At 39.2% G+C, this 15,907-nt stretch overlaps 1 protein-coding gene across 13 annotated transcripts in view; it reads right to left on the bottom strand.

Annotated features, from left to right (window-relative positions):
• Positions 1-15,907, bottom strand: part of Map4 (microtubule associated protein 4) — a 145,070-nt gene that overhangs the window by 44,757 nt on the left and 84,406 nt on the right. For 12 of the 13 annotated variants that reach the window (XM_036191951.1, XM_036191956.1, XM_036191960.1 and 9 more), the window contains 5 exons: positions 9,287-9,409; positions 7,297-7,410; positions 4,630-4,764; positions 2,130-3,266; positions 491-604 (listed from right to left, as the gene is read on the bottom strand). In XM_036191951.1, coding sequence (XP_036047844.1) covers positions 491-604; positions 2,130-3,266; positions 4,630-4,764; positions 7,297-7,410; positions 9,287-9,409 — 1,623 coding nt within the window. The remainder of the gene's footprint in view (positions 1-490; positions 605-2,129; positions 3,267-4,629; positions 4,765-7,296; positions 7,411-9,286; positions 9,410-15,907) is intronic. The other variant, XM_036191953.1, reaches the window with a different exon arrangement.

Below are 15,907 nucleotides of genomic sequence, written 5' to 3'. Positions count from 1 at the left end.
ATACATGAACTTGGCTAAAATTCTAAACAATAAATTCCTTGTTATCATTTCTAAAAAGCAAGTTTATTTAGAGACTCATTTAAGTAGTCTATTTTCACAGCATTCACTCATTCATTCATTTGTAAAAAGTTTTTCCCAAAACATTACACATCCTTAGCTGGGGTAACCAAAGACCATCACCTCAGGTCAAGAATTTTTTTTTCAGATACATTTATAAAACATTAAGACATTTAAAAATCTTCACCTTATTAAAGTAGTTGAGAGTATATCCAAAAGACTGAAATAACAAGCTCGGGACCTGACAGAATAGTGAACAGTCAACTTGATCAAAATTTAGTATCCTCAAGCAACACTAAAGAAATGGAATGTATTGAAGAAAACTGACTTCATAAACTGTACTAATAATTACCACCACACAACACAGGAACAAAAAATGTCCATCACCATCCCACTACTCGTAAGTGAACTATTTGAAGGATTCTCAACTTACCTGAAGAAAGTTCAGAAGACTGACTGCCAGAGGCTTCCTTCTGCTCTAAGTTCTCTAACAGAGTACCTTCATCTACTGGCAAGTTAGACTTTTGGTCTGCAGCTTTGACTGGTTCTAAAGGTAATAGTAAAATTCATGTAAGTTTCAGAGAAACAGTATTTCAACTATTTTTTCATCTGTCATAAAATGGAGATGAGAATGTGTTTTAGAGAATTCTCCTACACTAAAGAACAGAAAACCGGAGGGTCATTGAAAGGCAATGAGGGTTCCCCGTTTTTTTCCTTTTTTAAAATTAATTTTTGCCTGTTGGTGGTGGCAAATGTCTTTAATCCCAATACTCAGGAAGCAGAGCCAGGGGGATCTCTGTGAGTTCGAGGCCAGCCTGGTCTACAGAGGGAGATCCAGGACAGGCACCAAAACTACACAGAGAAATCCTGTCAATAGAGAGATAGACACATAGATAGATAAATAATTAATTAAATAATTGACTGATTTTTCTTTTAATTTATCCTTTGTGGAGGAGCACACATGTGACAGCATATATCTGGAGGTCAGAGAACACTTCAGTTGGTTCTCTCCATTCACCATGTAGGTCCGTAATTAAACTTAGGTCATCAGGCTTGATGGCTGGTGCCTTCACATGATAAGACATCAGCACTGTTTTTGTCTTTGTAAATAAAATAAAACAAAAAAACAAAAACCAAACAAACAAACAAAGAATTGTTTTTGAAAGCCAGAGAGAATGATCTAATGGAGAGGAGATTTAATTAATGAGTAACTGAAAAGAAAATTGTTGTAGAATATTATTTTAAGGTGTGTTACTTTTATTTATGCTCTGGAACATTTGTTCAGTGATGCAAAGATGTGTTACATTTGTTTGATTAAATAAAATTCACCTGTGGTCAAGAGGCTGCGCTAGCAACTAGCTGATAGGACGCGGTATGGAGGAACTAGGGTGAAAAGGGCTTTTAAGTGGGGGCTGGGAGAAGGTGGAGGGCTTTTTGGGAGTCAGAAGTAAGGAGAGGAGGTGAGCAACTTGCTTTTCATCCTCTCTGAGAAGCAGAATTCTGCCTCTACCTTTGAATTTTGAGTTCTTTAGGAGAACAGAAACTGAGATAAGTTCCCTTAGTAGCTTTCAAAGAGTCGGTGCCTGGGGAAACAGAATCTCCTCAGGCTGCAGCTTTTGCAGCCAAACTGCTACAGCAGCAGAGTTGCAGTTGCTGTTTAGGACATCCAAGGCTTAAAAGGGCAACAACAGTTAAAAAGAAAAACAACAAGAATGATAGTTAAGCGGATGGGACTTGTTGCCAAGTGAGGAGAGGTTGGCTTTGCTTCAAAGACAGACAATTTACCCATAAAAACAGTAGAAAGGCAGAGGCAGTGTATATAGGTAACAAATCACTATGGAAATGAGGTAATGGTAGTTTGTGGATCTTAGCTTACTGCATCATTTGTCAGAAAATAAAGCAAGGATGAGCACAGAATGGACTAGTCATCAAAGGAAGAGGGTGAGAACACTGACTAGGAGGGATATGAGTGGACCTGTAGAGTAGTGAGGCTGTGTTTTACCAGGTATGACATTTGTCCCTTGGTTTATACCTTAGCAGAGGGAACACTGAGAAAAAGCAGGAGCCCATACCTGGTAGAATCATGCAAGGAGGTACTGCTGACTGCCCCTTGTGCTGGGCAGATTCTAACTGAGAGTCTTTACTTAGTTCTTGGGTCTGTGCATTTTCCTTGTCTGTAATTTGAACTGCTGCTATTTCTGTTTCCGGGAGTAGTTCAACATCCTTGGCTGGAGTCATGTTGTTGTCCAAGGTCAACTCTGTTCCTAAGGGCAGAACATCAGCCAGGGAAGCCTCTGTTTCTGGAGGCAGAGAAATGTCTTTGATTGAAGCCACCTCTTTTTCTGAAAGAGGGGTCAAATTGTTGAGCTCAGTCATCTTTGTTTCTGAAGGCATAACCACTTCCTTGCCCAGAGATACTTCTGATTCTGGGAGTGGAGTCCTATCTCTGACCATGTCCGATTTTGCTTCTGGGGGTGGAGCCATATCCTTATCCAGGGTCATTTCTGTTTCCAGAGATGGAGTCACGCTCTCGGCCACAGATCCCTCTGTTTCTAAGGGCAATGTTACACCCTTTGTCAAGATTGTCAAGGTGTCTGAGGTCAGTGCCAAGTCCCTTGCCAAGCCCACCTCTGTTTGTGAGGACAAGTCCATCTCCTCAGCTGAAGGTATTTCCGCAGCATCCTTCTCCAGTGCCACTTCTATTTCTGAGGAGGAAACCATGACATTGACTGGGGCCAGCTCTGCTGCTTTGGGAAGTGCTATATCCTCAGGTGGTACCAAGTCCATTTTTACTGCAAATGTCATCTCTGTTTCTTTGGGCAGTGTCACATCCTTGCCTGGGACCATTTCAGGTTCTGTAGGAGGTGCCATATCCTTGGTCAAAAATACATCTTCTGTCGGCAATATGACATCCTTAACAGGGGCCACCTCTGTTCCTACATGTCGTTCCAGGTCCTCAGCCAGGAACAGATCAGATTCATTGGATGGCTGCATGACATCTGACAGCATCACATCTGGTTTCGTGGTCTCTTCTGTATCTTTAGCAAATGCCACTTCGGGTCCTGTGCCTGGTGTTGTGTCTGTGGATGAAGATACCTCTGTTTCTCTAGATGGCACCACATCAGCCGTCTTCTCTTCGGCCATCATCTCCAATGCTTTAGTTGGCATCTGCTCTTTTACTGATTCCACTTGTATTTCCTTGGATCGCTCTAAGGAAATTAAGTTTAAAAAATTAGGACCTAGCAGGAGTAGAGAGATGGGTCAGAGGTTAAGAGCACTGGCTGCTCTTTCAGAGGACCTGGTTTCAATTCCCAGCACTCACATGACAGCTCACAACTGTCTATAACTCCAATTCCAGGGGATACAACATCCTCACACAAACATACATGCAGGCAAAATATCAAAGCACATAAAATAAAAATAAATAAATAAAACAAGAAATCTTTTTTTTTTTTTTTTTTTTTAATTTAGGACCTAGTTATAACCTAACTACTCATAACCCTGAATTTAAAAATTACTTTCTAGCCGGGCGGTGGTGGTACTCGCCTTTAATCTCAGCACTCGGGAGGCAGAGCCAGGTGGATCTCTGTGAGTGTGAGGCCAGCCTGGTCTACCAAGTGAGTTCCAGGTGCAAAGCTACACAGAGAAACCCTGTCTCAAAAAAACAAAACAAACAAACAAAATTACTTTCTGGCTACACAGAGAAACAGTCTCAAACACCACCCCCCTTCCCTAAAATTGACTTTTCTGGGCTGGAGAAATGGGTCAGTATTTAAGAGCAAAGACTATTCTTCCTGAAAACTCAGGTTTTATTCCCAGCACCCACATGGTGGCTCACAAGCATCTGTAACTCCAGTTCCAAGGGATTTGATGCCCATTTCTGGCCTCTGTGGGCACCAGGCACACATATGGTGCATTTACATATAAACAGACAAAACAGTCACACCTAGAAAATTTTAAGTTATGAAAATATTTCTTAGGAAACACGAAATACCTGGATTTTATACATATCAAATTTATACAAGTTAAGTAGCTGCACAGTTAATGTATGATGTCTGTCTTTGACAACTCAACATTTAAAAGAATGAAATGATGCTAAAAAGACAAGTCATTATCTCTTGGCTTTGCCATGGCTGCCATCAAGTGTGCTAAGAATACAAGATGTGGAGAAGACATGACCTAGAGAGAAAATACATGTTTAAATAAAAGAACAATTATGCCTTTAATCCCAGCACTCGGGAGGCAGAGGCAGGCGGATCTCTGTGAGTTTAAGGCCAGCCTGGACTACAGAGTGAGTTCCAGGACAGCTTCCAAAGCTACACAGAGAAACCCTGTCTCGAAAAGGCAAAACAACAATAACAACAACAAACCAGTTACGTAATCAATCATAATCAAAGTTCAAGGCTAGCCTGATCTACACAGGATCTATATTGAGACCCAGTCTCAAAAAGAAAGAAAAAAAAAAAAAAGACAAGTTTGTCTGGATCTGCTATAAACTGCTGAAAAAAGTTGGGGCTTTGTGATTACTGGTGCCATAACCAATAACTGACAAAGTAGCTTTTAATGATTTACCTGCTGCCGGCTGTAGGGTTTCTATACCACCTTCTGGAGAAACAAAGGATTCTAAGTATGGAGAGTTTGAGGCTTCCACAGACCACTCCTGAGATATAACAGCCATGGGAGCAAATGAGTCACCGGGAAGCATACCTAATATTGAAACACAGTTTTTAAATGTGGTCATCAATGACGGGGGAAAGGCTTTTGACAGCTTAAATCAGTGACCACACAAACCCAAGGACCAATAAGAGTAGAAGTTTTACAGGAAGGTCTGCTGGCATTCTTCAGTTTTGTGTTAATTGTTGGTGCTGTAGTTACTGTATCAAACTGGCCCTTCACAAAAACAGCAAGTGCTCTTAATACCTGAGACACCTCATTGCCCAGGTTTGAAATGAACCGTTACCAGGCAAAGAATAACACTATATCCTAGTAGCAAGAGGGACACATATTTATTACTTGCTACTGATGTCACAGAGATTTAAAATACTGAAGACTGAGGACTACCAATACCAACTTCAATGGAATATAGTAGAGAGCAAATTACTGTGAGCCTTCATTCATGTATAAAACAATATTACAGCCAGGAAGTAGTTTGTGAACGCCTTTAATCCCAGCACTTGGGGGAGGCAAAAGCAGATGATCTCTCCAAGTTCAAGGCCATCCTGGTCTACAAAGCAACTTTCAGAACAGCCAGGGCTACCCAGAAAAACCCTGTCTCAAAAAAACAAAAAAACAAAAAAAAAAAAACCCACACCAAACAAACAAGGTTAGAATCTGCCTTTATGAAAATGCTTAATAAATTATTAGCAAGTTGACAAATACAATAATTATGTTCTTCTATGTCAGACATAATATGAGATTTACTATCAGATGGTTCCAGCTATTACCAACTATTAAATTATTTTCTTTCTTCCTTTCTATTTTTCAGGAAACAGAATCTCACTGTTTTATAGGTTAGCCTTAAACTCCTGAGCTCAGGTGATGTTCCTTGTGAAGACTTCTCCGTAGCTGGTGCTACAGGCACATAGCATCACATCCAGAAAGATGACTGCACATCAAACAATAGTATGGTATGGACTAATGGCTATAAAAGATATCAACAAGACAAGAAGCTGCTGAATTATGAGATCAATCTTATTCAAGCAGGTCTGGTGTATCCTACAGGACAACCAGGACTATTCAAACCATGGGGAAATGACCTGAAAGAAATCAAAGAAATTTAAAATTGTATAAAGAATGTCTTTTTAAAAAGACAACTATTCATGGATTCAGGATGATTGGTACAGCGGGCTCTTTAGATTGGGCTAGAAAACAGCAGAAAGACTGACTAGAAGACTAATAGGGTGATCTAGATGTGAAGGGACTTAAACAGGAAGAAACCAAGGAGAACACAAAAGAACCTAAGGCATACTCTCATAAGACAAGAGCATGGGGCATACAGCTGGAATCCTGTGGGTGCAGGATCATGAGTGTGAGCCCACTCCAGACAACACAGTAAGACTGTCTAAAAATAAATGGAGAATCACAGACTTCAAAGGAGGGGAACAGAAAAAAAAGCAGAAGACACTCAAAGCAAATAAAACATAAAAATGCCAGCAGACAAGATGAGGGCATTACTGCTTGTTTACAATGTACTCCACACCATGCAATATTTTTAACATCTCTAAAGTAGGAACAAATGCTGGCTCCAGTGTATATATTTAAAAGATCAGTGGGGAGGTCTGTGGCTCAGTTGGAATACTTGCCTAGCAAGCTTCAAGAGCTGGCTGTGATCCAATGTGTTATAGCCAGGTCCCAGTGGGTTCCATATACCATCTCAGTACTTGGTAATGGAGGCAGGAAGGAGAAGAGGTAATTCTTTGCTATATAACAAATTTGAGGACAACCTAGGATACATGAGATCCTATCTCAAATAATAATAATAATAATAATAATAATAATAATAATAATAATAATAAATATTAAAAAACTGAAATTTAGGAAGTAATTTTTTCTAGACCATGAAAGGCAAAATGTGGACAAAGAATCTGACCATACATTATAGGATTCGAGGTCTTATAAAGAACGCAAATGTGAATTCTCTAATTTGCCACTCACTGAAGATCCTAAAAATCCTTACCTTTTCAGTTTCAGTCCAAGGTGCTATGTAATATGGTGTTTTAAAGTTATGGCACCAGTAATATCTATCTATCTATCTCTCTCTCTCTCTCTCTCTCTCTCTCTCTCTCTCTCTCTCTCTCTCACACACACACACACACACACACACACACACACACACACACACACAAATGACTTTTCAAAATTTCACATTAGTCCAGGTGTGGTAAAGAGAGAATCAGGAATTTAATAATGTCCTTTACATAGCTAAAGCCAGTCTAAGCTGATTTCTTTTTTTTTTGTTTGTTTGTTTTTCTAGACAGGGTTTCTCTGTGTAGCTTTGCGCCTTTCCTGGAACTCACTCTGTAGCCCAGGCTGGCCTCAAATTCACATAGATCCACCTGGCTCTGCCTCCCGAGTGCTGGGATTAAAGGCATGCACCACCATCGCCCGGCTCTAAACTGATTTCTTATGTAGAATGTCCCTCAAAATTTTTATTTTATTTTTCACTTAATCATTTCATTTGTTGTATGGATCTTTGTACAATAAATAAATGATAGATAATGAATCTGGCTGAAGCCATACCATAACAGTCTTTCAGGGGATCATTTTGCTCCATAAATGCTGAAGCTTTTGTGGTTCCTCTGGAAACAAAGAGCAGATCTGCCAGGCCATCATCATGGTGCACCTTAAACGGATCTAGAATAAAAACAGAATCATACAGTGAATGCAATTAGAAAGATTATTATCTCTTAGTTCCTATTAATGTTGATTTGTTACATTTGTATTGTCAATAGTAAATTAAATAAAATAACATGACTACATGACAAAGAAATAATAAATATTCACTAATTCATTTGGTATAACAAAATATAATCCATTGTTCTCTTAAAAATTTGATTATCTAGGAGAGCCAGCAAACATAAAAACCTCATGAACGAACACTCCACATCATAAAAACATGAATGCCTGAGTTAGATCCTCAGCATCCACAAAAATATAGACTGGTATGGTGGTACATGCTTACAATTTCAGTGCTGGAGACACAAACACACATACACAAACACATAAAAATTAAAAACCAAATAATAAAACATTGTAAAATATTATTTTAAGGTGTGTTATTTTTGTTTATGTTGTATTTAACTCTGTGAAGCTGTGTTACTGTGCTTGTCTAAAACACCTGATGGGTCTAGAACTGAATGGTCAATAACAAGACAAGAAAAAGGATAGGTGGGGCTGGCAGGCAGAAAGAATATAAAGAGGGAGAAATCTGGGAGGAGAGGGTTAGGAGCCAGAGAAGGAGGAAGACTCCAGGGGCCAGCCACCCAGGTACACAGCAAGCCATGGAGTAAGAGTACAATTTACAGAAGTAAGAGAACGGGAAAAGCCCAGAGGCAAAAAGTAGATGGGATAATTTAAGTTAAGGAAAGCTGGCTAGAAACTAAGCCAAGCTAAGGCCGAGTATACATAATTAAAAATAAGCCTCCCCACAGGATTTGTTTGGGAGCTGGGTGGCAGGCCGGCCAAAGAGTGAAAACAAGCAACAATAGGATGTATATAGGTATGAGGATGCATGCCTGTAATCCCAACACTATCAAGTTCGAAGCCAAAATCAGCTACAAAATGAGATCCTGTCCCCAAAAAACCAAACCAAACTAACTCAGCTAGAAGGTTATCCATAGAACAAGAGCAGGTATCTCTTGTGGGCATTATGAAGAATACTGCATTTCAAATGCTTGCTGCGATCAGTATGGTGGTGAATGAAGGCTTTAAACCAAGTTCTAGGCCGGCCAGCCCTTACATATTGGGATGCTATCTATCTTTAAAAATCAAATCCTTGGGGGTTGGGGATTTAGCTCAGTGGTAGAGTGCTACAAAACAAAAGAAAAAAAAAATCAAATCTTTGTTTGTGTGGCAGAGGCTCGCCTTTAATTCCAACACTCGGGAGGCAGAGCCAGGCAGATCTCTGTGAGTTCGAGGCCAGCCTGGTCTACAGAGCAAGATCCAGGACAGGCTCCAAAACTACATGAAGAAACTTTGTCTGGGGGGAAAAAAAATCAATTCTTGGGACTAGAAGAAAATTTTGAGAGTCAGTTCTCTGGCATAAAATAAGCACTGCTATTACTGAAATAATTTCTGTGAAAAGAATAAGGGTGCTAACAGATTCCTGAACCTTTAGCCTTTAATGTACATGAATGTGAGACAATTTATTAGTAACTGGTATCGACAAGATTATTAAAAAAAAAAAAAACCACAGGGAATTAAGTGTTTCTGAAGAAAGGATAAATAAAGCTGGCTGTGGCTGACCTACCCCTGTAATTCTAGCATTTTGAAAGGCTGACAGGTAGGAGAATTATTACTGTGGACTACAGTATGAAACCCTATTTCAAACACAGAAAGAAAAGGGATAAAGATAAAGGTCCAAGTGAATATCTACAGATAATAATTATACTTTGGCCATGCCTTACTGAGCTATTTTGAAGCCAAAATACTTTATCTTAGTGGGAGCTACAGCCTTGTCACCTATTACCTCACACCTCACATTTAGCAATCACACAAAGCCTGCACTTACCAGTCTGGTTAGTACCTAACACTCCCTGAGGCTGGAAACAAAAGCTTGCATCTTCTGGCCAGTTCTGGCTGTTCTGATATTCCTGGTAGGCTATTTTCTCTTCAAGGAAGTCAGTAGGAGACCCTTAAGATACAAACACCAAATAAATTACAAGATACTACTATTTCTAATCTATTAGAATTTACAAGTTACAGTAGAACAATACAACACAGTCACATCTAATAAACACCTTTCAAGGGGGGGAAAGATTGTTTTTTTGTGTGTTTTTGAGACAGGTTTCTCACTATGTTGCCCTAGCTGGCCTCAAACTATCTGCCTACATCTGTTTCCCAGAGTACTAAGAATAGAGGTGTGGGCTACTAAGCCCAGAAATGAGGAAAAAATGTTTTTTAAAGCTAGAAGGTACTCACCAATCAAGAATGAAAGATTCAGTATTAAGGTAATTCTTGGACAAGAAAGATAGCTGAGTTGTAAAGATACCTGCTAGCAAGCCTGATGACCTAAGTTCGATTCCTAGGACCCACACGGTAGGAGGAGGAACCAACTCCTGCAGGTTGTTGACTGACTTCCACGTGTGCATCATGCACTTGCTCCCAGACACACATAAACAATGGAAATTTAAACAAACAAATAAAGGCAATTCTCAAATTAACCCATAGATTCAGGGCAATTCTTGAATTTTGGCTTTCTGGCTAAAATTAAGTTTAGATTCAAAGCAAATAAAATTTAAAAATAATCTATACATAATCTATACAAAAGTTAAAAATAAAAAAGTATACCCAAAACAATTTTGAAGAAAAAATAAGTTCCAGGGCTTATAGAACCTGATTTGCAAAGTCAGTATAAGCACACAGACTCCCCTTAGTAGTGACCACATACTTAAAGCTCCAACTCTCTGCCTGACATAAAGCAAGCACTCAAGTGCTGTTACACAGAAAAGAACTCAAAAGACAAAACAAAACTGTTAAGAGTCAATTAGCACCAGGCAGAGCTCTGTGAGTTCAAGGCCAGTGCGCGAGATCCTAGACAGGCTCCAAAACTACACAGAAAAAACCCTGTCTCAACAAACAAAAACAAAACAAAACAGGTCAATTGGCTTATCCCAGCACTTGGTAAGCAGAAGCAGGAAGATCCTGGTGAGTTTGAGAACAGCCTGATCTACATAGCAAATTCCAGTAGAGTCAGAACTACATAGTGAGACCCTGTCTCCAGGGATTTTAATTGGGGGGAGGGGGGAGAGAATAGGGTGGGGTGGGAGATGAGGGGGATCCTTTGGGTTTCATCAAAGAGGCCAACATAAGTAGTAAGAGTTTAAGGAGGGGACTGAAACAGAGTTTCACTATGTGGCCTTGGCTGGGTGGATCTTAGGTCCTGTGGCCACCATTCCCATATGGCTCTTTTTTCTTTGTTAAATTGTCTTAATGTGTATGAGTGGTTTTTGCCTGTGAGTATGCATGTGCCTGGTCAGAAGAGGGCATCAGATCTTTGGAACTTTAGTTATGAGACAACATATGGATCCTGGGAACCAAACCCAGGACCTCTGCAAGAACAACCTTTACTCATTTATCTCTATAGCCCCTGACAGTTTTTCAGCAAGTTACACAGAAGTAACTGGATACTTCATTTACACCATCTACAAAAGTTAACCCTAGATACATCAAAGACCTAAAAACAAGAATTATAATCTTAAAAACTTGTAAAATGCTACAGGAGAACTATCTGTGGTCTTTAGGTTATGTAAAGTCATGTGAAAACATGTTGTTTCTATCAAAATTTCAAACTGATGAGCAGAGCAGAGCAGCAAACAAGAGGTACAGGCAGGAGGATTGGGACGGCCAGACTGTACTGTGTGAGACCGCCACAACACACACGCACACAATTTAGAAGATCATAAACCTTTATTAAAGGGCTTACATGCAGAAAAGGTTATAATTAATTATAAATAAAAAGTCAATTTAATAATAGGCATTTCAATAAAATATATACAATGGATATTACACACAGGAAAGCAGTTCATTATTATTAGCCACTGGGGAAATACAAATTAAAATGCTAGTGAGGAGCCACAATATTAAATATTTTTTAAAGTCTATATATAATCAGCTAGGGTATAAGTGAATGGTAAAGTGAATGGTACAAGGCCCTGAGTTTAATACCAAAGCACTGGGAAGAAGATGGAGAGTGAAGGCTGAAGAGATGACTCAGTGGTTAAGAGTACTTGCTGTTCTTGCAGAGGATGCAAGTTTGGTTCTTAGCACCCATGCTGGGTGACTTACAACCACCGTAATTCCAACTCTGGGATATCTGATACCTCTAGACTCTGTGGGCATGTGCACTCTCATACAAACACTCACACTTAATCCCAGCATTCAGGCTGTGTGAGTTCAAGGCCAGTCTGATCTAAATATCAAATTCCAGGTCAGTCAGGATTACACAGTCAGACTTTGTCTCAATAAATAAATAAATATCTAAAAGTTAAAAGCTGTGATCACTAAGTCTGACAATACCAGAAGATTTTAATGATTTGGGAAACCTGGAAACTTTCTGTTAAAAATATACATGGACCAGGTGGTGATGGGGCACACTTTGAGAGACAGAGGCAAGGGGATCTCTGTGTTCTAGACAGCCTGATCTACAGAGAAAATTCCAGAACAGCCAAGGCTACAAAGAGAAACCCGGTGAGGAGAGAAAGGGATGTAAAATGGCACAGGCAATCTGGGAATGATTAATTGTTTCCTTTTGTTTATTTAAATATTTATTTGTGCACATCTGAGTGAGAGAGAGAAAATGTGAGAATGTGTGGAGGTTAGATGACAACTTGCAAGTCTGTTCTCTCCACGTGGATACTGGATATTGAACTCAAATCAAGCTTGGCCACCGATGCCTTTACCTGCTGAGCCATTTTGCCAATCTCCATTGTTTAAATAATATCTTTATTGAGGTGTAATTCATGTCAGTGAAGTTCATCCTTTTTAAAAGTAGGATTGAGAGGGATTGCTATATTGACAGAAATGTACTAGAGCTTACTTTGGAACATTTTCTCAAAGAAAAATTCTATAACCCTGACATCAACTTTTTGTTTCTATGGACTTATATCAGATATTTGATATAAATATAATCATAACATATGTGGCCTTTTGTAACTGGCCTCTTTCATTTACAGTAATGATTTAAAACTTCTGTTATGCTGTAGCGTAACTCAGAATTTCTTTTCTTTCCAAACCATACAGCCACATGATTCTCCACTGTGTAACCACCTCACATTTTCATCCACTCTTCAGTTCAGGGTTGGTTGATCCTACATTTTAGCTCCTATAGTAACTGATCAACAAAACTACATTCTTAAGATAGGTGCCTGTAAGCAGAATTGCAAGGTTCTGTAACAATTTCATGTGATCCTTCTGAGGAGCTGTGTAATTCCAACAGCAATGCATAATTGGCTTTATTTTTTCCATGTCTTTATCAGAGCCCATCTTATTTTAGTTCTATACTACATCTGGCTGTGAGAGGTTTTTGTTGTTCTTTTTTTTTTTTTTTTTTTTTTAAATTTAATTATTATGCATACAGTGTTCTGCCTGCATCCCTGCAGGCCAGAAGAGGGCACCAGATTTCATTACAGATGGTTGTAAACCATCATGTGGCTGCTGGGAATTGAATTCAGGACCTTTGGAAGAACAGCCAGTGCTCTTAACCCCTGAGCCATCTCTCCAGGTCCCTGGCTGTGAGGTTTTTTGCTTTAAAGATATTCCCCCCCTCCCCCTGGGAGCTGGAGAGATGGTTCAGTGGTTAACGGTGCATACTGCTCTTGCAGACCTGATTATCAGTTCCCAGCACACACATGGAGTGGCTGTACCTGTAATTACAGTTCCAGGGGAATCAAAAACCTCTGTCCTGGAAACATTCTGAGACAAATGAACTCATGTACACGCAAACAACACACACACACACACACACACACACACACACACACACACACTCTCTCTCTTAAATTTTTTTTCTTTTTTCTCCTAACTTTGTTGTTTAGATCTGCATCTCCCTGTAAACAAATCGTGTTGATCATCTTTGGTACAAAAACAATAGTTTTACTATGACATTATTTTGTATATTCCCAACATACTTTGGTCACATTCATTCATCCTATCACCTCTTGTACCTTTCTCTTCTCAAATACCTCCTATATTACATTCTTGTTTATGTATCTTCCCTAGAGTCCAAATATGCTAGAGAAAGCATGTGATGATTTGTGGAGCCTGGCTTATTTACTTACTTTATTTCATTTACATGTTAATTTCCAGTTCCACCCATTTCCTGAAAACATAATTTCATTGTTCTTCGTGGCTGAATAATTCTAGAGTGTGTTTATGTTTGTGTCAAACTTTATTCATTTGTTGTCAATGATCACCTATGGTGATTCCATATCTTGGCTATTATGAATCAATGTCATAAACACAGGTATCCATGTGTCTCTACTGTATGTATGCTGATAAGCTGTAAATAGAAGTGGGTACAAGGGTAAATTTTCCTCACACCTTCTGGAGAAGACAACTCAAGTGTGGTTATTAGGTACTTCTTTCCAGAAGGGAACAGCAGCACAGCCTGAAGCAGCTCTCAGGCAGCCTCTAGCTATCAGTATTATTAATGAGCAGTTTTAGCAGAAACTCACTCCCACATCTTCAGCAAACACTGCTGACCCAGATTCCGTTCTTAGAACTCCTCAGCCAAGCAGGCAAACTCCCCTGCAGGAACAATGGCATTTGACTAAATTTAACTTTTTTTTTTTTTTTTTTTTTTTTTTTTAAAAAGAAGACAGCAGCTCACTCTTCAGTCCAGGCTGGTCTCAAACTCTTACAAAACCCCGGAACACTGACGTAGATTACATATATGAGCCATTATGTCTAGATTTTGGACTTTTTATTTTTATTAATGTAATTGTAATCTACTCAGGGCCTGTTTTACTAAAAGAATGAATAAAACTGTAAACAGTAATTAATTCAATTTACATGAGGAAATGATGGGGACATCATTAGTCACCTTTAGAAACCTTGGTTTTTTTTCCTGAGGCAGTGTTGGTACACATCTTTAATCCCAGCACTCAGGACACAAAGGTAGATGATCTCTGAGTTCGAGGCCAGCCTAGTCTACAGAGTGGGTTCCAGGACCCCCAAGGCTACATAGAGAAACCTTGTCTCAAACAAAATAAAACAAAACAAACAAACAAACAAACAAGAAAACCAAAAAGATGGTTTAGTAGGAAAAGTCACATTGAGCACAACCCTGGTGACCTGACTGGGTAGAGCTCCAGAAGCTGAGTGAAGGAAGAAGAGAATTAACTCCATAAAGCTGTTCTCTGACCTCCACACATATGCTGTGATACTCGTACCCCACCCCCATGCACACACAACAGTAATACTAAAACTGTTTAAAAAATGGGTTGAAGAGGTAACTAGTTGGTTAAGAGCAGTTACTGCTCTTACAGAGGATCCAGGTTCAGTTCCCAGCACCCACACAACAGCTAACAACTGTTTCTAATTCCAGTTCCAAGGGATCTGAGGACCTCTTCTAATCACAAGCATGTAGTGCACATACATACATATAGGCAAAAGACTCATACACATAAAACAGTAATCAAAAGATTAGAGAGAGAGAATAGTAGGTGACAGGAACCAGTTTCCATGAAACTGATTGCCTACCAGAAAAACCAAGTGGGTAAATAAATGTTAATAAATACCAATTAGTCAAATATTGCATCTTTGTATCAAAACCAGATTAATCCTGTATAAGAATGTCTGGCTCAAGTAGACAGACCCTGGGCTTTAATTAATTAATATTTGTTTGTTTGTTTATTTATTGTTGGTTTTTTTGAGACAGGGTTTTCTTATGTCATCCTGACTGTCCTGGAACTCGTTCTGTAGACCAGGCTGGCCTCTGCAAGGAATAAAAGTGTGCACCACCACTTTCAATTTAGACCCTGGGTTTTAATATAATAGCATAGAAAACTTTGCTACTATGGTTTCATACACACATTGCTAATAACCTTTAAGAAAATACTACTTGTCAAGCTTTCACGCCAAATCAGGGAATTTATATACCTGGGGGATATCCAATACTCCGTCTCTCAAGTATTTATATGTGTGAAACAGACTTCCTTCATGTACTTCAACCCAAACAACATATGATGACAGATTGAACGCAGTACCTACCATATCTTTACCTGACACCTAACTGCTGTCCAGAAAATGATGTTAGATGAACAAGCAATTACAAGCAATTGTAATTTGGAGAAAACAAAATTTTATCTGGAGATAATATTGACTGGTAGTCTTTTTTTATTATTTGTTTAACTTTATTCTATGTGCATTAGTGTGAAGGTGTCCGATCCCCTGGAACTGGACAGTTATGAGCCACCACGGGGGTGCCAGGATTTGAACCCGGGTCCTCTTGAAGAGCAACCAGTGCTCTTAAGTGCTGAGCCATCTCTCCAGCCTCTGATTGGTATTTTTTAACTGCTGAGCCATCTCTCCAGCAAGTTGATTAGCACTATTATAGCATTTTATTGTCTCCCTTTTTTTGTTTTGGCAATGTCTCAAATGTCCCATGGACTTAAACCATATACCCCCAAAA

Source organism: Onychomys torridus, chromosome 7 (genome assembly GCF_903995425.1).
Source record: "Onychomys torridus chromosome 7, mOncTor1.1, whole genome shotgun sequence".
Lineage (NCBI taxonomy): Eukaryota > Metazoa > Chordata > Mammalia > Rodentia > Cricetidae > Onychomys > Onychomys torridus.
The sequence above is the reverse complement of the archived record's forward strand: the minus strand, read 5'-3'. Positions and strand labels throughout refer to the sequence as shown.